This window comes from Cherax quadricarinatus, chromosome 31 (assembly GCF_038502225.1).
Source record: "Cherax quadricarinatus isolate ZL_2023a chromosome 31, ASM3850222v1, whole genome shotgun sequence".
In the NCBI taxonomy this organism is placed as follows: domain Eukaryota; kingdom Metazoa; phylum Arthropoda; class Malacostraca; order Decapoda; family Parastacidae; genus Cherax; species Cherax quadricarinatus.
This window is the reverse complement of record NC_091322.1, coordinates 11,750,409-11,769,509: the sequence shown is the minus strand read 5'-3', so window position 1 is coordinate 11,769,509 and position 19,101 is coordinate 11,750,409. Positions and strand designations below refer to the sequence as shown.

The following is a 19,101-nucleotide window of genomic DNA, read 5'->3' as shown; positions in this document are numbered from 1 at the left end:
AAGGCACCTAAAATGGAGGAATATAGCAAATAATATTGTTGCAGTAATAACACCAGGAGGCAGCTCTGATGAAAACTCACACTCACACGAGCTTTTAAATCTCTGCACAAAATTCAATTTAAACCAGCAAATAATAGAGCCTACTAGAATGGAGAATACACTAGACCTCATCTTCACTAACAATGATGATCTGATAAGAAATGTCACCATATCAAAAACAATATACTCAGATCACAACATAATTGAGGTTCAAACATGTATGCGCAGAGCCCCAGACCGACAAAATGAGATTAGTCACGAGGGAACATTCACCAAATTAAACTTCAATAACAAAAACATAAAGTGGGACCAAGTAAACCAAGTCCTAACCGATATAAGCTGGGAAGATATACTAAGCAACACAGACCCCAACTTATGCCTAGAACAGATTAACTTGGTGGCACTCGATGTATGCACAAGACTTATTCCTCTAAGAAAAAGGAGGAGTAGATGTAAAATAGAAAGAGACAGGCGCTCTCTTTACAGGCGACGGAAAAGAATAACAGAGCAGCTAAAAGAGGTCAATCTATCTGAAATGCGTAGGGAGACACTGGTCAGAGAAATAGCACACATCGAACTTAAGCTAAAGGAATCTTATAGGAGTCAGGAATCACGGGAAGAACTAAAAGCCATAAATGAAATCGAAAGAAACCCAAAGTATTTCTTCTATGCCAAATCAAAGTCGAGAACAACGTCCAGTATTGGGCCCTTACTTAAACAAGATGGGTCCTACACAGATGACAGCAAGGAAATGAGTGAGCTACTCAAGTCCCAATATGACTCAGTTTTTAGCAAGCCACTAACCAGACTGAGAGTCGAAGATCAAAATGAATTTTTTATGAGAGAGCCACAGAATTTGGTTAACACAAGCCTATCTGATGTTATCCTGACGCCAAATGACTTCGAACAGGCGATAAATGACATGCCCATGCACTCTGCCCCAGGGCCAGACTCATGGAACTCCGTGTTCATCAAGAACTGCAAGAAGTCCCTATCACGAGCCTTTACCATCCTATGGAGAGGGAGCATGGACACGGGGGTCGTCCCACAGTTACTAAAAACAACAGACATAGCCCCACTCCACAAAGGGGGCAGTAAAGCAACAGCAAAGAACTACAGACCGATAGCACTAACATCCCATATCATAAAAATCTTTGAAAGAGTCCTAAGAAGCAAGATCACCACCCATCTAGAAACCCATCAGTTACACAACCCAGGGCAACATGGGTTTAGAACAGGTCGCTCCTGTCTGTCTCAACTATTGGATCACTACGACAAGGTCCTAGATGCACTAGAAGACAAAAAGAATGCAGATGTAATATATACAGACTTTGCAAAAGCCTTCGACAAGTGTGACCATGGCGTAATAGCGCACAAAATGCGTGCTAAAGGAATAACAGGAAAAGTCGGTCGATGGATCTATAATTTCCTCACTAACAGAACACAGAGAGTAGTAGTCAACAGAGTAAAGTCCGAGGCAGGCACGGTGAAAAGCTCTGTTCCACAAGGCACAGTACTCGCTCCCATCTTGTTCCTCATCCTCATATCTGACATAGACAAGGATGTCAGCCACAGCACCGTGTCTTCCTTTGCAGATGACACCCGAATCTGCATGACAGTGTCTTCCATTGCAGACACTGCAAGGCTCCAGGCAGACATCAACCAAATCTTTCAGTGGGCTGCAGAAAACAATATGAAGTTCAACGATGAGAAATTTCAATTACTCAGATATGGTAAACACGAGGAAATTAAATCTTCATCAGAGTACAAAACAAATTCTGGCCACAAAATAGAGCGAAACACCAACGTCAAAGACCTGGGAGTGATCATGTCGGAGGATCTCACCTTCAAGGACCATAACATTGTATCAATCACAGCTGCTAGAAAAATGACAGGATGGATAATGAGAACCTTCAAAACGAGGGATGCCAAGCCCATGATGACACTCTTCAGGTCACTTGTTCTATCTAGGCTGGAATATTGCTACACACTAACAGCACCTTTCAAGGCAGGTGAAATTGCTGACCTAGAAAATGTACAGAGAACCTTCACGGCACGCATAATGGAGATAAAACACCTCAATTACTGGGAGCGCTTGGGGTTCCTGAACCTGTATTCCCTGGAATGCAGTCAGGAGAGATACATGATTATATACACCTGGAAAATCCTAGAGGGACTAGTACCGAACTTGCACACGAAAATCACTCACTACGAAAGCAAAAGACTTGGCAGACGATGCAACATCCCCCCAATGAAAAGCAGGGGTGTCACTAGCACGTTAAGAGACCATACAATAAGTGTCAGGGGCCTGAGACTGTTCAACTGCCTCCCAGCATACATAAGGGGGATTACCAACAGACCCCTGGCAGTCTTCAAGCTGGCACTGGACAAGCACCTAAAGTCGGTTCCTGATCAGCCGGGCTGTGGCTCGTATGTTGGTTTGCGTGCAGCCAGCAGTAACAGCCTGGTTGATCAGGCTCTGATCCACCAGGAGGCCTGGTCAAAGACCGGGCCGCGGGGGCATTGACCCCCGGAACTCTCTCCAGGTAAACTCCAGGTAAACTTGAGCTCCATTTCAAAGTCCTTTTCCTAGTAAAACCAATCAAAATCATCTCTATTTCTGTAATATGTTTTCCATTCTATCAAATGAGACCAAGAAAACGAGAATACAACTATAAATACTATACGAAAATACACCTTAAACTTATCATTTCAATCCAAAAACACAATCGGAGTTTTTTTTTTCTCATTATGCACTGCATGCCGCAGGATTTTTTTTTATGCAGTGCACACCGACCACACAGACCCATTCTCTCACATGTGGGCCTACCAGCTTTCTCCCGATTGATTTGAAGCTGCTAGAATTATTGAGTATATATACAAATTCAAAATGGGAATTGACACAGTTACTTTTTGCTGATGATACTGTGCTTATGGGAGATTCTTAAGAAAAATTACAAAGGCTAGTGGATGAGTTTGAGAATGTGTGTAAAGGTAGAAAGTTGAAAGTGAACATAGAAAAGAGTAAGGTGATGAGGGTATCAAATGATTTAGATAAAGAAAAATTGGATATCAAATTGGGGAGGAGGAGTATGGAAGAAGTGAATGTTTTCAGATACTTGGGAGTTGATGTGTCAGCAGATGGATTTATGAAGGATGAGATTAATCATAGAATTGATGAGGGAAAAAAGGTGAGTGGTGCATTGAGGTATATGTGGAGTCAAAAAACGTTATCTATGGAGGCAAAGAAGGGAATGTATGAAAGTATAGTAGTACCAACACTCTTATATGGATGTGAAGCTTGGGTGGTAAATGCAGCAGCGAGGAGACGGTTGGAGGCAGTGGAGATGTCCTGTCTAAGGGCAATGTGTGGTGTAAATATTATGCAGAAAATTCGGAGTGTGGAAATTAGGAGAAGGTGTGGAGTTAATAAAAGCATTAGTCAGAGGGCAGAAGAGGGGTTGTTGAGGTGGTTTGGACATTTAGAGAGAATGGATCAAAGTAGAATGACATGGAAAGCATATAAATCTATAGGGGAAGGAAGGAGGGGTAGGGGTCGTCCTCGAAAGGGTTGGAAAGAGGGGGTAAAGGAGGTTTTGTGGGCGAGGGGCTTGGATTTCCAGCAAGCGTGCATGAGCGTGTTAGATAGGAGTGAATGGAGATGAATGATACTTGGGACCTGACGATCTGTTGGAGTGCGAGCAGGGTAATATTTAGTGAAGGGATTCAGGGAAACTGGTTATTTTCATATAGTGGGACTTGAGTCCTGGAAATGGGAAGTACAATGCCTGCACTTTAAAGGAGGGGTTTGGGATATTGGCAGTTTGGAGGGATATGTTGTGTATCTTTATACGTATATGCTTCTAAACCGTTGTATTCTGAGCACCTCTGCAAAAGCAGTGATGATGAATGGTTTGAAAAACCGACAAGTTGAAGATTGAGACACTTATGCAGCATATGGGAATCTTTATTCAGGAAACGTTTCGCCACACAGTGGCTTCATCAGTCCAATACAAAGAGGAAGATTGATGGACTGAACACATCGACTCCAGGTTGAGGGACTGATTACCTCATTCTCATCCTCTCCTTACGCCTTCCTCTTTGTATTGGACTGATGAAGCCACTGTGTGGCGAAACGTTTCCTGAATAAAGATTCCCATATGCTGCATAAGTGTCTCAATCTTCAAAAGCAGTGATAATGTGCGAGTGTGGTGAAAGTGTTGAATGATGATGAATGTATTTTCTTTTTGGGGATTTTCTTTCTTTTTTGGGTCACCCTGCCTCGGTGGGAGATGGCCGACTTGTTGAAAAAAAAAAAAAATTTTTTTTTTTTTTTTTTTTTTTTTTTTCAACAAGTCGGCCGTCTCCCACCGAGGCAGGGTGACCCAAAAAAGAAAGAAAATCCCCAAAAAGAAAATACTTTCATCATCATTCAACACTTTCACCACACTCGCACATTATCACTGTTTTTGCAGAGGTGCTCAGAATACAACAGTCTAGAAGCATACACATATAAAGATACACAACATATCCCTCCAAACTGCCAATATCCCAAACCCCTCCTTTAAAGTGCAGGCATTGTACTTCCCATTTCCAGGACTCAAGTCCGACTATATGAAAATAACCGGTTTCCCTGAATCCCTTCACTAAATATTACCCTGCTCACACTCCAACAGATCGTCAGGTCCCAAGTACCATTCGTCTCCATTCACTCCTATCTAACACGCTCACGCACGCTTGCTGGAAATCCAAGCCCCTTACCCACAAAACCTCCTTTACCCCCTCTCTCCAACCCTTTCGAGGACGACCCCTACCCCGCCTTCCTTCCCCTATAGATTTATATGCTTTCCATGTCATTCTACTGTGATCCATTCTCTCTAAATGACCAAACCACCTCAACAACCCCTCTTCTGCCCTCTGACTAATACTTTTATTAACTCCACACCTTCTCCTAATTTCCACACTCCGAATTTTTTGCATAATATTTACACCACACATTGCCCTTAGACAGGACATCTCCGCTGCCTCCAACCGTCTCCTTGCTGCTGCATTTACCACCCAAGCTTCACACCCATATAAGAGTGTTGGTACTACTATACTTTCATACATTCCCTTCTTTGCCTCCATAGATAACGTTTTTTGACTCCACATATACCTCAACGCACCACTCACCTTTTTTCCCTCATCAATTCTATGATTAACCTCATCCTTCATAAATCCATCCGCCGACACGTCAACTCCCAAGTATCTGAAAACATTCACTTCTTCCATACTCCTCCTCCCCAATTTGATATCCAATTTTTCTTTATCTAAATCATTTGACACCCTCATCACCTTACTCTTTTCTATGTTCACTTTCAACTTTCTACCTTTACACACATTCCCAAACTCATCCACTAACCTTTGCAATTTTTCTTTAGAATCTCCCATAAGCACAGTATCATCAGCAAAAAGTAACTGTGTCAATTCCCATTTTGAATTTGATTCCCTATAATTTAAAAAAAAATATATACATCAAACACATTGGCTCGTAAGACATATATATACATGTATGACCGAAACAGTCAAAGGGTTAATAACTAACTAAAGACAATCCAAGCCATAGATAAATCATTCACTTATAGTATTAGAATCATCCATATATGAAGAATATTCTAACCTGTGTCATTAGAAGGGGTTGAGGGAGACTGTATGGACAGATGACGTGAGACTGGCAGATCTCTAGGTCTTCCCAGTTTACCTCCAAGTCGTACTAATCCAGAAACAACCTTGCTGGCTCTAGTAGTCCCTTGGCTGTAACTAATACTATTACTTGTGCTGCTACTATCACAAGCAGTCGTTCCTTCACCTTTTATATTTCGGTTACTGTTACTGTTGCTTAGACTATTGCTGAAGATCACAGCTGCTGTAGTTCCAGATATTGCAGTATTATAATACAGATTTTGGCTAGAAAAATCATTTACATAAATGACTTTGAACAGAAGTAATAAGGTAAAGCAATAAAGCTCTTTGTAAAAGAACAGATGTTGCAGGCAACTACTGGATTTTGTAAATTGTGCAAATTTGTATGTTATCAAAGTCCTTTAAGTACAAACAGGAAAGTAGAAAGAGAAAAAAGTTTATTTTAGCGGATGGTAGTGAAAAAGGTAATCCGTAGTGAAAAAGGTAATGTGAATACAATACATTTCTGCGAAAAGCAAAGAAAGCTCTAATAGCTGGCTATTGATAGCGAAGGTTTATGCTCCCTTTTAAACTACAATATAGTACTAAATATTTACATGATGAATTAATAGTAAAGCAATTTCAATGGAAAACTTGCAAAATGTTTTCTGGCCCTTATATTTACCATTTAAAGGGTCAGTGAAAGCATTAGGAGAAGACAACCTCCGTAATGAACCAGTATTTTGTGACACTTGCTCTGATGAATTTTGTCTGTTAATATTTTGTTGAGTTCTAGGTACACTGGATGATCTTGTAAAAGTAGCAGAAGATGCCACTGCCTGTGGGCCTCGATGAACATCAGGTCGACCTCCAACAGTGGGAACATGATGTGGGACTTTACTTGAATACCCAGGTGGTCTAGGATATTGCTGCAATGAAAAAGGACATCATATTTCACAACCTCTACCCTGAATGAAAGGTGCCACATTAAGCACTTTCTTTTTAATGCACGTGACATCTCCCACCATAGTAGGGTAACCTAAAAAAGAAAACATTTTCACCATTACTGATTCAATAACTGTAAATTTCTTAAATGAGATTACTTTTTTTTAACACCTATTTTTTTTTTTTTCAACAAATCACCCGTCTCCCACCGAGGCAGGGTAACCCAAAAAGAAAATCCCCACAAAGAAAATACTTTCATTATCATTCAACACTTTCACCTCACTCATGCATAATCTCTGTTTTGGCAGACGTGCCCAGATACAACAGTTTAGAAGCACATATAAAGATATATAACATATCTCTCCAAACTGACAATATTCCAAAAACCTTCCTTTACAGTGTAGGCATTGTACTTCCCATTTCCAGTACTCAAGTCCGTCTATATAAAAATAACCACTTTCCCTGAATCCCTTCACTAAATATTAGCATGCTCGCACTCCAACAGCTCGTCAGGTCCCAAATACCATTCGTCTCCATTCACTCCTATCTAACACGCTCACGCACACTTGCTGGAAGTCCAAGCCCCTTGCCCACAAAACCTCCTTTACCTCCTCCCTCCAACCTTTTCGAGGACAACCCCTGCCCCGCCTTCCTTCCCCTACAGATTTATACGCTCTCCATGTCATTCTACTTTGATCCATTCTCTCTAAATGACCAAACCACCTCAACAACCCCTCTTCAGCCCTCTGACTAATACTTTTAGTAACACCACACCTTCTCCTAATTTCCACACTCAGAATTTTCTGCATAATATTTACACCATACATTGCCCTTAGACAGGACATCCCTGCCTCTAACTGCCTCCTCGCTGCAGCATTTACAACCCAAGCTTCACACCCAAACAAGGGAGTTGGTACCACTACACTTTCATACATTCCCTTCTTTGCCTCCATTGATAACGTTTTTTTGTTTCCACATACGTATACCTCAATGCACCACTCATCTTTTTTCCTTCATCAATTCTATCGTTAACCTCATCCTTCATAAACCCATCTGCTGACACGTCAACTCCCAAATATCTGAAAACATTCACTTCTTCCATACTCCCTCTCTATTTTTTCTTCATCTAAATCATTTGATACCCTCATCAACTAACTCTTATCTATGATCACTTTCAACTTTCTAATTTTACACACCCTCCCAAACTCATCCACTAACCTTTGCAACTTTTCTTTAGAATCTCCCATAGGCAGAGTATCATCAGCAAAAAGTAACTGTGTCAACTCCCATTTTGTATTTCATTCCCCATAATTTAATCCCACTCCTCTCCCCATTAATACATATATTAAACAACCATGGTGACATTACACATCCCTGACTAAGACCTACTTTTACCAGGAAGTAATCTCCCTCTCTTCTGCACATCCTAACCCAAGCCTCATTATCCTCATAAAAACTCTTTACAGCATTTATTAACTTACTACCTATTCCATATACTTGCAACATCTGCTACATTGCTCCCCTATCCACTATCATATGCCTTTTCTAAATCCATAAATGCAATGAAAACTTCCCTACCTTTATCTAAATACTGTTCACATATACGTTTCAATGTAAACACTTGATCTACACATCCCCTACCCATTCTAAAGCCTCCTTGCTCATCCACAATCCTACTCTCTGTCTCACCACTAATTCTTTCACTAATAACCCTACCACACACTTTTCCTGGTATACTCAGTAAACTTATTTCCCTATAACTTTTGTCCCCCTTCCCTATACATAAAGGAACTAAACATGCTCTCTGCCAATCCCTAGGTACCTTCCCCCTCTTTCATACATTTATTAAACAAAAGTACCAACCACTCCAATGCTATATCTCCCCCATGCTTTTAACATTTCTGTCATGATTCCATCAGTTCCAGCTGCTTTACCCACTTTCATTCTACATAATGCCTCAGACATCTCCCTCCCACTCACATCCTGCTCTTCTTCACTCCTAAAAGATGTTATACCTCCCTGGCCAGTGAATGAAATTACTGCCTCCCTTTCTTCATCAACATTTAAAAGTTCCTCAAAATATTTCCGCCATCTGCCCAATACCTTCAGCTCCCTATCTACTAACTCCCCTACTCTGTTTTTAACTGACAAACCCATTCTCTTCCCTAGACTTTCTTAACCTGTTTATCTCCAATTTTTTTTCCTATTTTCATAAAAATTTCTTGACAGTGCCTCTCCCACTCTATCATCTACTCTTCTTTTGCACTCTCTCTCCACTCTCTTCACCTTTCTTTTACTCTCCATATATTCTACTCTTCTTATAACACTTCTGCTTTGTAAAAACCTCTCATAAGCTATCTTTTTCTCTTTTCTCATACCCTTTACTTCATCATTCCACCAATCACTCCTCTTTCCTCCTGCACCCACCCTCCTATAACCACAAACTTCTGCCCCACATTCTAATACTGCATTTTTAAAACTATTCTAACCCTCTTCAACCCCCCCACTACTCATACTTGCACCAGCCCACCTTTCTGCCAATAGTTGCTTATATCTCACCTGAACTTCCTCCTCCCTTAGTTTATACACTTTCACTTCCCTCTTGCTTGTTGTTGCCATTTTCCTCTTTTCCCATCTACCTCTTACTCTAACTGTAGCTACAACTAAATAATGATCCGATATATCAGTTGCCCCTGGAGCCTACCCATCAACCTTTTATCCACCAATACATAATCTAACAAGCTACTTTCATTACGTGCTATATCATACCTTGTATATTTATTTATCCTCTTCTTCATAAAATATGTATTACTTATTACCAAACCTCTTTCTACACATAGCTCAATTAAAGGCTCCCCATTTTCATTTACCCCTGGCACCCCAAATTTACCTACTACTCCCTCCACAACATTTTTGCCCACTTTAGCATTGAAATCCCCAACCACCATTACTCTCACACTTGGTTCAAAACTCCCCATGCATTCACTCAACATTTCCCAAAATCTCTCTCTATCCTCTACACTTCTCTCTCTCCAAGTGCATATATATTTACTATAACCCACTTTTCACATCCAACCTTTATTTTACCCCACATAATCCTTGAATTAATACATTTATAGCCCCTCTTTTCCTGCCATAACTTATCCTTCAACATTATTTCTATAATTCACTAATCCTAGGTAGTAGGTTGGTAGACAGCAACCACCCAGGGAGGTACTACCGTCCTGCCAAGTGAGTGTAAAACAGAAACCTGTAATTGTTTTACATGATGGTAGGATTGCTGGTGTCATTTTTCAGGTACGTCTTGCTATTTCTACTTACACTTATGTCACACCACACATGCGTGTACAAGCATATACGTACAGTGGTCCCTTGATAATCGTAGGGCTCAATAGTCGTAATTTTCAGAAATCGTAATGATATTTTCGTATAAACATTGGCTCGCTAATCGTAGATTGACTCGTGAATAGTTATTCGTCCGGGACGCATACTCACGCTCTGAGCCGCCCTGGCCTCCCTTCCCAGCCAGTGGCATTGTTTACCAGTGAGCGATGGTCCCCTCACTTGCTCATATGAAATACTTCATAATATTCCATTCATTTTAGTGCTTGCAACTACTAAATAAACTACCATGGCTCCAAAGAAAGCGCCTTTGGTAAAGAAGGTGAGAAATACAATTGAATTTAAGAAAAACATCACTGAACAATATGAAAGTGGCGTACGTATGGCCGAACTGGCCAGGATGTATAACAAACCCCATACAACCATATCTTCCATCGTGGCCAAGAAAAAGGAAATCAAGGACGCTGTTGTTGCAAAGGGGGGTAAATATGCTTACAAAAATGAGATCACCAGTACTCGAAGAGGTTGAGAAGTTATTATTGGTGTGGATAAACGAGAAACAATTAGCAGGAGATAGTCTTATGACTTCAATTATTTGTGAAAAGGCTAGGCAGTTGCACAACGATCTGGTAAAGAAATTGCCTGTAACTAGTGGTGATGTGAGTGAATTTAAGGCCAGCAAAGGTTGGTTTGAGAGATTTAAGAACCGCAGTGGCATACACAGTGTGGTAAGGCATGGTGAGGCTGCCAGTTTGGACCACAAAGTGGCTGAAAAATATGTGCATGAATTCAAGGAGTACATAGAGGCTGAAAGACTGAAACCTGAACAAGTGATCAACTGCGACGAAACAGACCTCTTTTGGAAGAAAATGGCAAAGAGGACCTACATTACTCAGGAGGAAAAGACACTGCCAGGACTTAAGCCTATGAAAGACAGGCTGATGCTCATGTTCTGTGCTAATGCTAGTGGGGATTTCAGAGTGAAGCCGTGACTAGTGTACCATTCTGAAAATCCCAGTGTGTTCAGGAAAAACAATGTTATGAAGAGTAAATTGCGTGTGTTTTGGAAATCTAATAGTAAGGCATGGGTCACGAGGGAAATTTCCGTCGAGTGGTTCAATGAAGTGTTTGGCCCTAGTGTGAAGAATTACCTCCTGGAAAAGAAAAGTGCCTCCTAGTAATGGACAATGCACCTGCTCATCCTCCAAACTTGGATGACCTAATTTTCGAGGAGTTTGGGTTCATCACAGTAAAGTTCTTGCCCCCGAATACCACTCCTCTCCTCCAGCCCATGGACCAGCAGGTCATTGCAAACTTTAAAAAACTCTACACCAAAGCAATGTTTCAAAGGTGCTTGAATGTGACCTCAGACACTCATTTGACCCTAAGAAATTTTTGGAGAGAACACTTCAGCATCCTCCATTGCATAAGCCTTATAGGTAAGGCTTGGAAGTGAGTGACTACCAGGACTTTGAACTCTGCTTGGAGAAAATTGTGGCCAGATTGTGTCCACAAGAGGGATTTTGAAGGGTTTGGGGCTGACCCTGATGAGCCTATGTCTGTTGTTAAATCTATTGTGGCACTGGGGAGTTCCATGGGGTTGGATGTGAGTTTGGAGGATGTGGAAGAGTTGGTGGAAGACCACACCAAAGAGCTCACCACTGAGGTGCTGCAAGAGCTTCAGCAGGAAGAGCAACAGATCGCAGCTCAGAATCTTGCTGCAGAGGAGGAAGAAAGATGGAAGGTGCCTTCTTCAGAAATTAAGGAGATTTTTGAAATGTGGGGTAAGATGGAAAGATTTGTGGAGAAACATCACCATGACAAGGCTGTTGCAAGCCATGTTGGCAACATGTACAGTGACAAAGTCTTGGCCCATTTTAGGGAAGTGTTAAAGAGACGCCAGAAACAGAGCTCTCTGGACAGTTATTTTGTGAGACAGGACTCCAGTGACTCTCAAGCTGGTCCTAGTGGCATTAAGAAACAGAGAAGAGAAGTAACCCCAGAAAAGCAATTGGTACCTGAGGTGTTGATGGAAGGGGATTCCCCTTCCAAACTGTAAATACGTAATCCAATCTCTCTCCTCCTCCAGTCTTCCATACACTAAGAAGAATCGCCAATAAAGGTGTTATGCTGTTATTGTTTCATTCATCATGTCCCATTGTATTGTTTATGTACTACATCTATATTTCATGTAAAAAATTGTTTTGTTTTAATACTTCTGGGTGCCAGGAACGGATTAATTGTATTTACATTATTTCTTATGGGGAAAATTGATTTGAAAATCGCAAATTTCGATAATAGTAGCACTTCCAGGAACGGAATAATTATGATAAACAAGGGACCACTGTATATACACACCCCTCTGGGTTTTCTTCTATTTTCTTACTATTTTCTGTTCTTGTTTATTACTTCTTATCTCCAAGGGAAAGTGGAACAGAATTTAACCCCTTCTCCTGTATACATTACTAATTTTGAAAAGAGAAACTTTCATTTTCTTTTTAGGTCACCCTTCCTTGGTGGCATATGGCCAGTTTACTGAAGAAAAAAAAATTCTCTAATGGAAATAAGTGGGTTTTAATGGACAGGCCACTGGTTCATTCTTAACCACTGTCTAAGCTAAGGAAATGTTTCCTGATATATTGCTGTGGCTTAATCAGGCGAGTAGTTTCCAACCATTGTTACATCCCTGGCAGTGGTGGGCACAGTTCTGCTAATCCACTAACCACTAAATAGTGGAAATAACTGTTTTGTTTAATGGATTAGCATTTCCACTAACTTCAAAAACCGTTATCTGACTAATTAGCTTCTGCTAAATAAAGTTCCACTAACTGTGAGTCCGCTAAAAAAAAAATTCACATGTTGTTGTTAGTCTGAGAGCAATGCCTTTTCAATGGCACACATGTTTGTTCCTGTCTGATGTAGGAGTTTCTCCAACAGTCAGTCAGGCACACTATTGGCTGACTGCATGTAAACGTGACTTGTCAACGCAGCAGCAGCAGCATCTGAGTAGCATTGTTATAGTCTTACAGTGTCAGCGATCACTGGGGTGGGTTGTCACTTATCGTTATGAACAGGGGAGAAGTTTCTGTTCCACCTGAGGGTGTTGTTGAGGAGTCTGCAGCAGCTGTGGTTGAAGCAGAGGCCGCTCAGGCTGAGGGCCAGGAGTCACAGAACCTGTAGCCCCACCTGGATGACTGTTTTGTCATCAAGTCAAGATATACTACAAAGAACGGCAATATTTTGTACTTCCTGTTTGTCATGTGCCAGCCCAAAGAGATCATCATCAAGGAATAGGCAGTGAGCCTCTACAACTTGAAGTCGCATGTTAATAGGAAACACCCAGCACATGCCATTAAGTTTGAGGAGAGAATCAAGGCCGGATTTTCTCGCGGAAAACATGGGCAATCTTCTTGTGGCAGCGCCGCTAGCAGGAGCAGCAGCCAGTCATCACAGCCACCTGCAAAGAGAGCACGCCAGACCAACATTGGCGAAGCGTTTGTTGCTGCTGGCACAAGCGTCCGTCAGTCTGTAGTGGACACAAAGATTGTGGACCTATTCATCTGCAACATGCTACTGCTGCATGTAGTAGAATCCCCCACCTTTGTCAGCCTGATCCAGGTGCTGAACCCCAGCAAGATGTCAATGTCCCACCGCACCCTAGGCAGGAGGATTTTGGTCAGCCATAAACAGCTGGAGGAGTATCTTATAAGGTATTTGTGAGCTATAAGCTCTCATTAAACTACTACTATAGCTTTTTTTATATTTTCTTAATTTTCTTGGGTACTGCAAGTTATGACAGTTTAGAAGTAATGAGTAATGTATCGTTATCGGATTGTAGTGAAGTAACAGTAATAACAGACTTCAGTACTCAGGTAAAAGTAATAGTAATGAGCAGGTTCAGTACTTTTTAAAAAGTAAATACTGAAAAAGTTACTTAAGTACGGTACTCAAGTAGTTTTACTTCGTCACTTTACAATACTGGTACTTATCTTTCTTTTCTTTCAACAAACTGGCCATATCCCACTGAAGCAGGGTGGCCCAAAAAGAAAAACAAAAGTTTCTCTTAAACTAGTAATGTATACAGAAGAAGGGGTTACTAGCCCCTTGCTCCCGGCATTTTAGTCACCTCTTACAACACGCATGGCTTACGAAGGAAGAATTCTGTTCCACTTCCCCATGGAGACTGGTACTTAATTTTTTTTTTTTCAACAAGTCGGCCGTCTCCCACAGAGGCAGGGTGACCCAAAGAGAAAGAAAATCCCCAAAAAGAAAATACTTTCATTATCATTGAACACTTTCACCTCACTCACACATAATCACTGTTTTTGCAGAGGTGCCTAGAATACAACAGCTAAGTAGTATATACATATAAAAATACACAATATATCTCTCCAAACTGCCAATATCCCAAACCCCTCCTTTAGAGTGCAAGCGTTGTACTTCCCATTTCCAGGACTCAAGTCCAGTTATATAAAATAACCTGTTTCCCTGAATCCCTTCACTAATTATTACTCTGCTCACACTCCAACAGATAGTCAGGTCGCAAATACCATTTGTCTCCATTCACTCCTATCTAACACGCTCACACACACACTTATACTTGAGTATAAAGCTTAAAATTAAAAGACCAAAAAATTAAACCAAATCTGAATTCATTTGAAAAAGTTAGAGTTAGCTTTCGCTTATTTTTTCGGCCGTTTAGCAGTTTAGCATTACCAGAGCTAATAATCCCTGGTAAACAGCTTATTCCCACCATACTGTCTGTGCCCTGGAGTATGTGCATGTCATAATATCCTTCTTGTTTTTTGTTCCTCCATTCCCCTTAACTTAGGTATCAGTTTTGATGCACTTTTTTTTTTTTCAAGGTTTCATTTGAAATGTAATATGTGATGCTTTCATACTAGTGCTGCACACTCAAAAATACACTATAGACAAAAAAAAAAAAAAAAAAAAAAAAAAAAAAAAAAAAAAAAAAAAAAAAAAAGCAAGTCGAAATGAGTCTTTGCCCAGGTTCTCAAATGCATGCTTAGTCTGTGCTGCTGATGTTATTCTCTTTCTATGTCCTTGAGAGGACATGAATCCATGGCAACTTCTAACTGAAGTTATAATGTTTGCGGTCGTGCTTGGAAGAAGTAATACTGGATCTGTAATTACTGTTGTGAAAAACTAAGCTAACTGATTAGGACTATAAAACAAAGAGTTCTTTTACCAAAAGTACGTACTCTTGCATGCATTTCTATACTTTTAAAAAGACAATATCAGAAGGCAAGGATCTTGCTATAACTCATAGTCCTTTGCCCAAGTTCCATCCCCAGAAAAATGACCCTACAAGAGACCCCAGATCTGCCGAATATTGATTTACTGGAGGAATCCACCAATACACTGTCTCATTCTTACACACATACACCCCATTAAACTTAATACTATGAAAATTTTCATTCCAACTCCACTTTAATATAAATAATGTATGAGCTCCTCAACTTTAAATACAATAAGTAGTACAAGGACATGATTATATGCTGAAAATGGTATATGGTACATGATTACATAAGCATAGCACTACTGTTGCTGTACAAAAGGACTGACTGGTTTCAACAATATCAAGCATTTAATATACCAAAAAAGTGCACATGCATTTATTAGGCAGGATATACTTTAGGAAATACAGCAAGTACTACAACTTTTATCCAAAAATCTAAATATGGATATCTGGATATTGGCTGGTTCCAACCAATTCAAATAATCAGAGCCTTACTGAAATATGTTTTTAAATATCTTTTTATTTCACTTTCTTTGACATTCCCAAATACTATACTAAACTTCATTTAAAGTTTCGAGATTGAATCCACATTTCAAGTGATAAATCAGTTTTCATATTAAATGTTATACAGTGGAACCTCATTTTTTGCATGCTCCACTTATCGGAAGTTTCGATTTTCGGACCATTTTTTGTGCAAAATTTTGTTCCGGATATCGGACCTTGCTCCAGTAACCGGATGTATTATACGCGTCTGCCTGCCTGACTGCCTGGGAACACTGCCACTACACCTCTCAGTCTGCCTCTGTCACTGGTCGAGTGAGCATTACTTCGCGCATTCCACAGCATTTCGTTATAATCCCTGGTTTTCGGTCCTTGTTTTTTAATTGTGACTGCAAAATAAGCCAGCATGGGCCCAAAGAAAGTTTCTAGTGCCAGCCCTTTGATAAAGAAGGCGAGAAACACGACAGAAATAAAGAAAGAGATTGTAGAAAAATACAAAAGTGGCATACGTTTAGCCGACCTTGCCAGGATGCATGGGGAGTCGAGATCAACAATCTTCTCTATCCTGGAAAAGAAAGTAGAAATCAAGGAAGCTAAAGCTGCAAAAGGGAAGAATGTGCTAACAAAACAGAGATCACAAACTGGAAGATATGGAGAAGTTGTTGTTGGTGTGGATCAAAGAAAAACAGCTAGTGGGAGATAGTGTTGTTATGTCGATCATTTGTGAAAAGGCAAGGCAGTTACATGCGGATCTTGTAAAGAAAATGCGTGGAACGAGTGCTGCTGTGAGTAATTTTCAGGCCAGCAGAGGCTGGTTCAACAGATTCAAGAAGCATAGTGGCATACACAGTGTCATAAGGCATGGGGAGGCTGCAAGTTGAGACAAACATGCGGCTGAAAAATTCATGCATGAATTCAAGGGGTACATAGAGGCTGAAGAATTCCTCTCCCAATAAGTGTTTAATTGTGATGAAACAGGCCTCTTTTGGAAGAAAATGCCAAAGAAGACCTACATCACACAGGAGAAAAAGACACTGCCAAGACACAAGCCTATGAACTTGTTCTGTGCCAACACTAGTGGGGATTTCAAAGTGAAGCCTTTACTGGTGTATCACTCTGAAAATCCCAGTGTGTTCAAGAAAAACAATGTCTTCAAGAGTAAATTGAGTGTGATGTGGTAAGCTAATAAAAAGGCATGGGTCACGAGGCAAATTTTCAAAGAGTGGGTCCATGATGTGTTTGGCCCTAGTATGAAAAAATACCTCCTGGAAAAGAAATTGCCACTCACGTGCCTCCTGGTAACAAACAATGCTCCTGCTCATCCTCCAGACTCGGGAGACCAATTGTCTAGGGACTTCAGTTTTATAACAGTGAAGTTCTTGCCCCTTAACACTACTACTATTATCCAGCCCATGGACCAGCAGGTCATTTCTAACTTCAAAAAAATCCTACACCAAAGCAATGTTTCAAAGGTGCTTCAAAGTGACCTCGGACACTGAACTGACCCTAAGAGAGTTCTGGAGGCATCAGTTCAATATCCTCCATTGCCTTATAGGTAAGGCATGGCAGGAAGTGACTTCCAGGACTTTGAACTCTGCTTGGAGAAATTTGTGACCAGACTGTGTCCAAGAGAAGGATTTTGAAAAGTTTGAGGCTGACTCTGGTGACCCTTTGCCTGTTGTGGAATCTCTTGTGTCATTGAGGAAGCCCATGGGGTTGGATGTGAGTGACCAGGATGTGGAAGAGTTAGTGGATGACCACAGGGAAGAGCTAACCACTGAAGAGCTGAAAAACCTTCAACTTGAACAGCAACAGACTGCAGCTGAGGAAATTGCTTCAGAGGTGGTGGTAAAGAGAGGGAAGAAGGTGCCTTCTTCAGTGATTAAGGACATTTGTGCAAAGTGGAGTGAGGTGCAAAGTTTTGTGGAGAAATACCACCCTGACCAAGCTGAAACAAGCCATATCTGCAACATGATCAGTGACAGAACCTTGTCCTACTTCAGACAAATCTTAAAAATGCTAGAAACAGATCTCTCTGGACAGATATTTTGTGCAACAGGGGTCCAGTGACTCAACCTGGTCCTAGTGCCATTAAAAGACAAAGAAGGGAAGTAACCCCAGAGAGGGACTTGATAGCTGAAGTCCTTATGGAGGGGGATTCCCCTTCCAAACAATAACCCCAATTCCCTCTCCCCTCCTCGCCTTCTTCAATATGCCAACGAGAGTCTTCAATAAAGGTATGTAATGTTTATATTTATTTATATTTATTTATCATTGTTTTGTAGATGTAAAACTATATTTATTCTTTAAAAAATGAATTTTTTTGTAAATATTTTTGGGTGTCTGGAACAGATTAATTGTATCTACACTATTTCTTATGGGAAAAATTGATTCAGTTTTTGCACGTTTTGGTTTTAGAACCACTGGCATGGATTAAGTTTGAAAACCGGTGCTCCACTGTATATGAGGACTTACTTTAGGACTGCGCAAGTGAAGAGCCAATTGTATGATGAACTGAACATCAGCAGCTGGGTAGCGCATGAGAAACTTCAGGCAGGTCGTGTAGTCCCCAGCCAACACTAGTTAAATAAAGAAACAAATTCTCAGATGAATTTATTAATCAAACTAAAAACTTTATCATATAAATAATGCAGAATAAAAAAAAACATTACAATAGATATATGTGCATTTTATACACCAAAATATATAAAGAAAAATACAAAGGCCCTTAAATTTATAGAATTAAAAGGGAAAAAATAGTGATTTGACAGCAAAATGCACAACTTGAACCATGCAACATATACTAAATATACAATGTAAAATTCTATATTTTTAATTACTATTGTAATGTAGGATAGTACTTTTGATTACTACCATTTTACCTTGTATGTTTTCATATTTCATGTTATTTTTTCAAGTAACACTGACTGTCAGCCACTATTAATCCTCCGTGACACACTATTCTCTCTGATAATGCCTCTTTCTTTAGGTGGTGGTCTTATATGTGACCTCCACACAATGTAGTCAAATGCAGTGCTACAAGATGAAGTAATAATTGAAACACTAGTTGAGAATTATTCTACATAAAGTTGTTGCTTTCTTATCTGAACTAATGGGTGCTGAAAAACTTATGGATAAGAAAAATTAGGGTTAAGAACATTTTTTTTCATTACAGTGGAACCTCAGCTCACGAATGCCCCCACCATGAGAACTTTTCAGGATACAAACCGTTGTTCGGTCGATTTTTTGCTTCTGGATAAGAACGAAATTTCAGGATGTGTACTTTCCCCTCAATGAAAGTTCCTTAAATAAAGAAATAAATAAAATATTTATTTCTTTGCAAAGGTTACAAT

The 19,101-nt window shown here is 40.3% G+C and overlaps 1 protein-coding gene and 1 pseudogene across 10 annotated transcripts in view; one reads left to right on the top strand and one right to left on the bottom strand.

Moving 5' to 3' along the window:
* The window catches only part of TBC1D5 (TBC1 domain family member 5), a 125,914-nt gene that overhangs the window by 24,147 nt on the left and 82,666 nt on the right, over positions 1–19,101 (bottom strand). For all 10 annotated transcript variants that reach the window (XM_053789322.2, XM_053789341.2, XM_053789381.2 and 7 more), the window contains 3 exons: positions 18,224–18,327; positions 6,386–6,629; positions 5,699–5,944 (listed from right to left, as the gene is read on the bottom strand). In XM_053789322.2, coding sequence (XP_053645297.1) covers positions 5,699–5,944; positions 6,386–6,629; positions 18,224–18,327 — 594 coding nt within the window. The remainder of the gene's footprint in view (positions 1–5,698; positions 5,945–6,385; positions 6,630–18,223; positions 18,328–19,101) is intronic.
* LOC138853497 (uncharacterized) lies at positions 13,054–13,707 on the top strand (annotated as a pseudogene).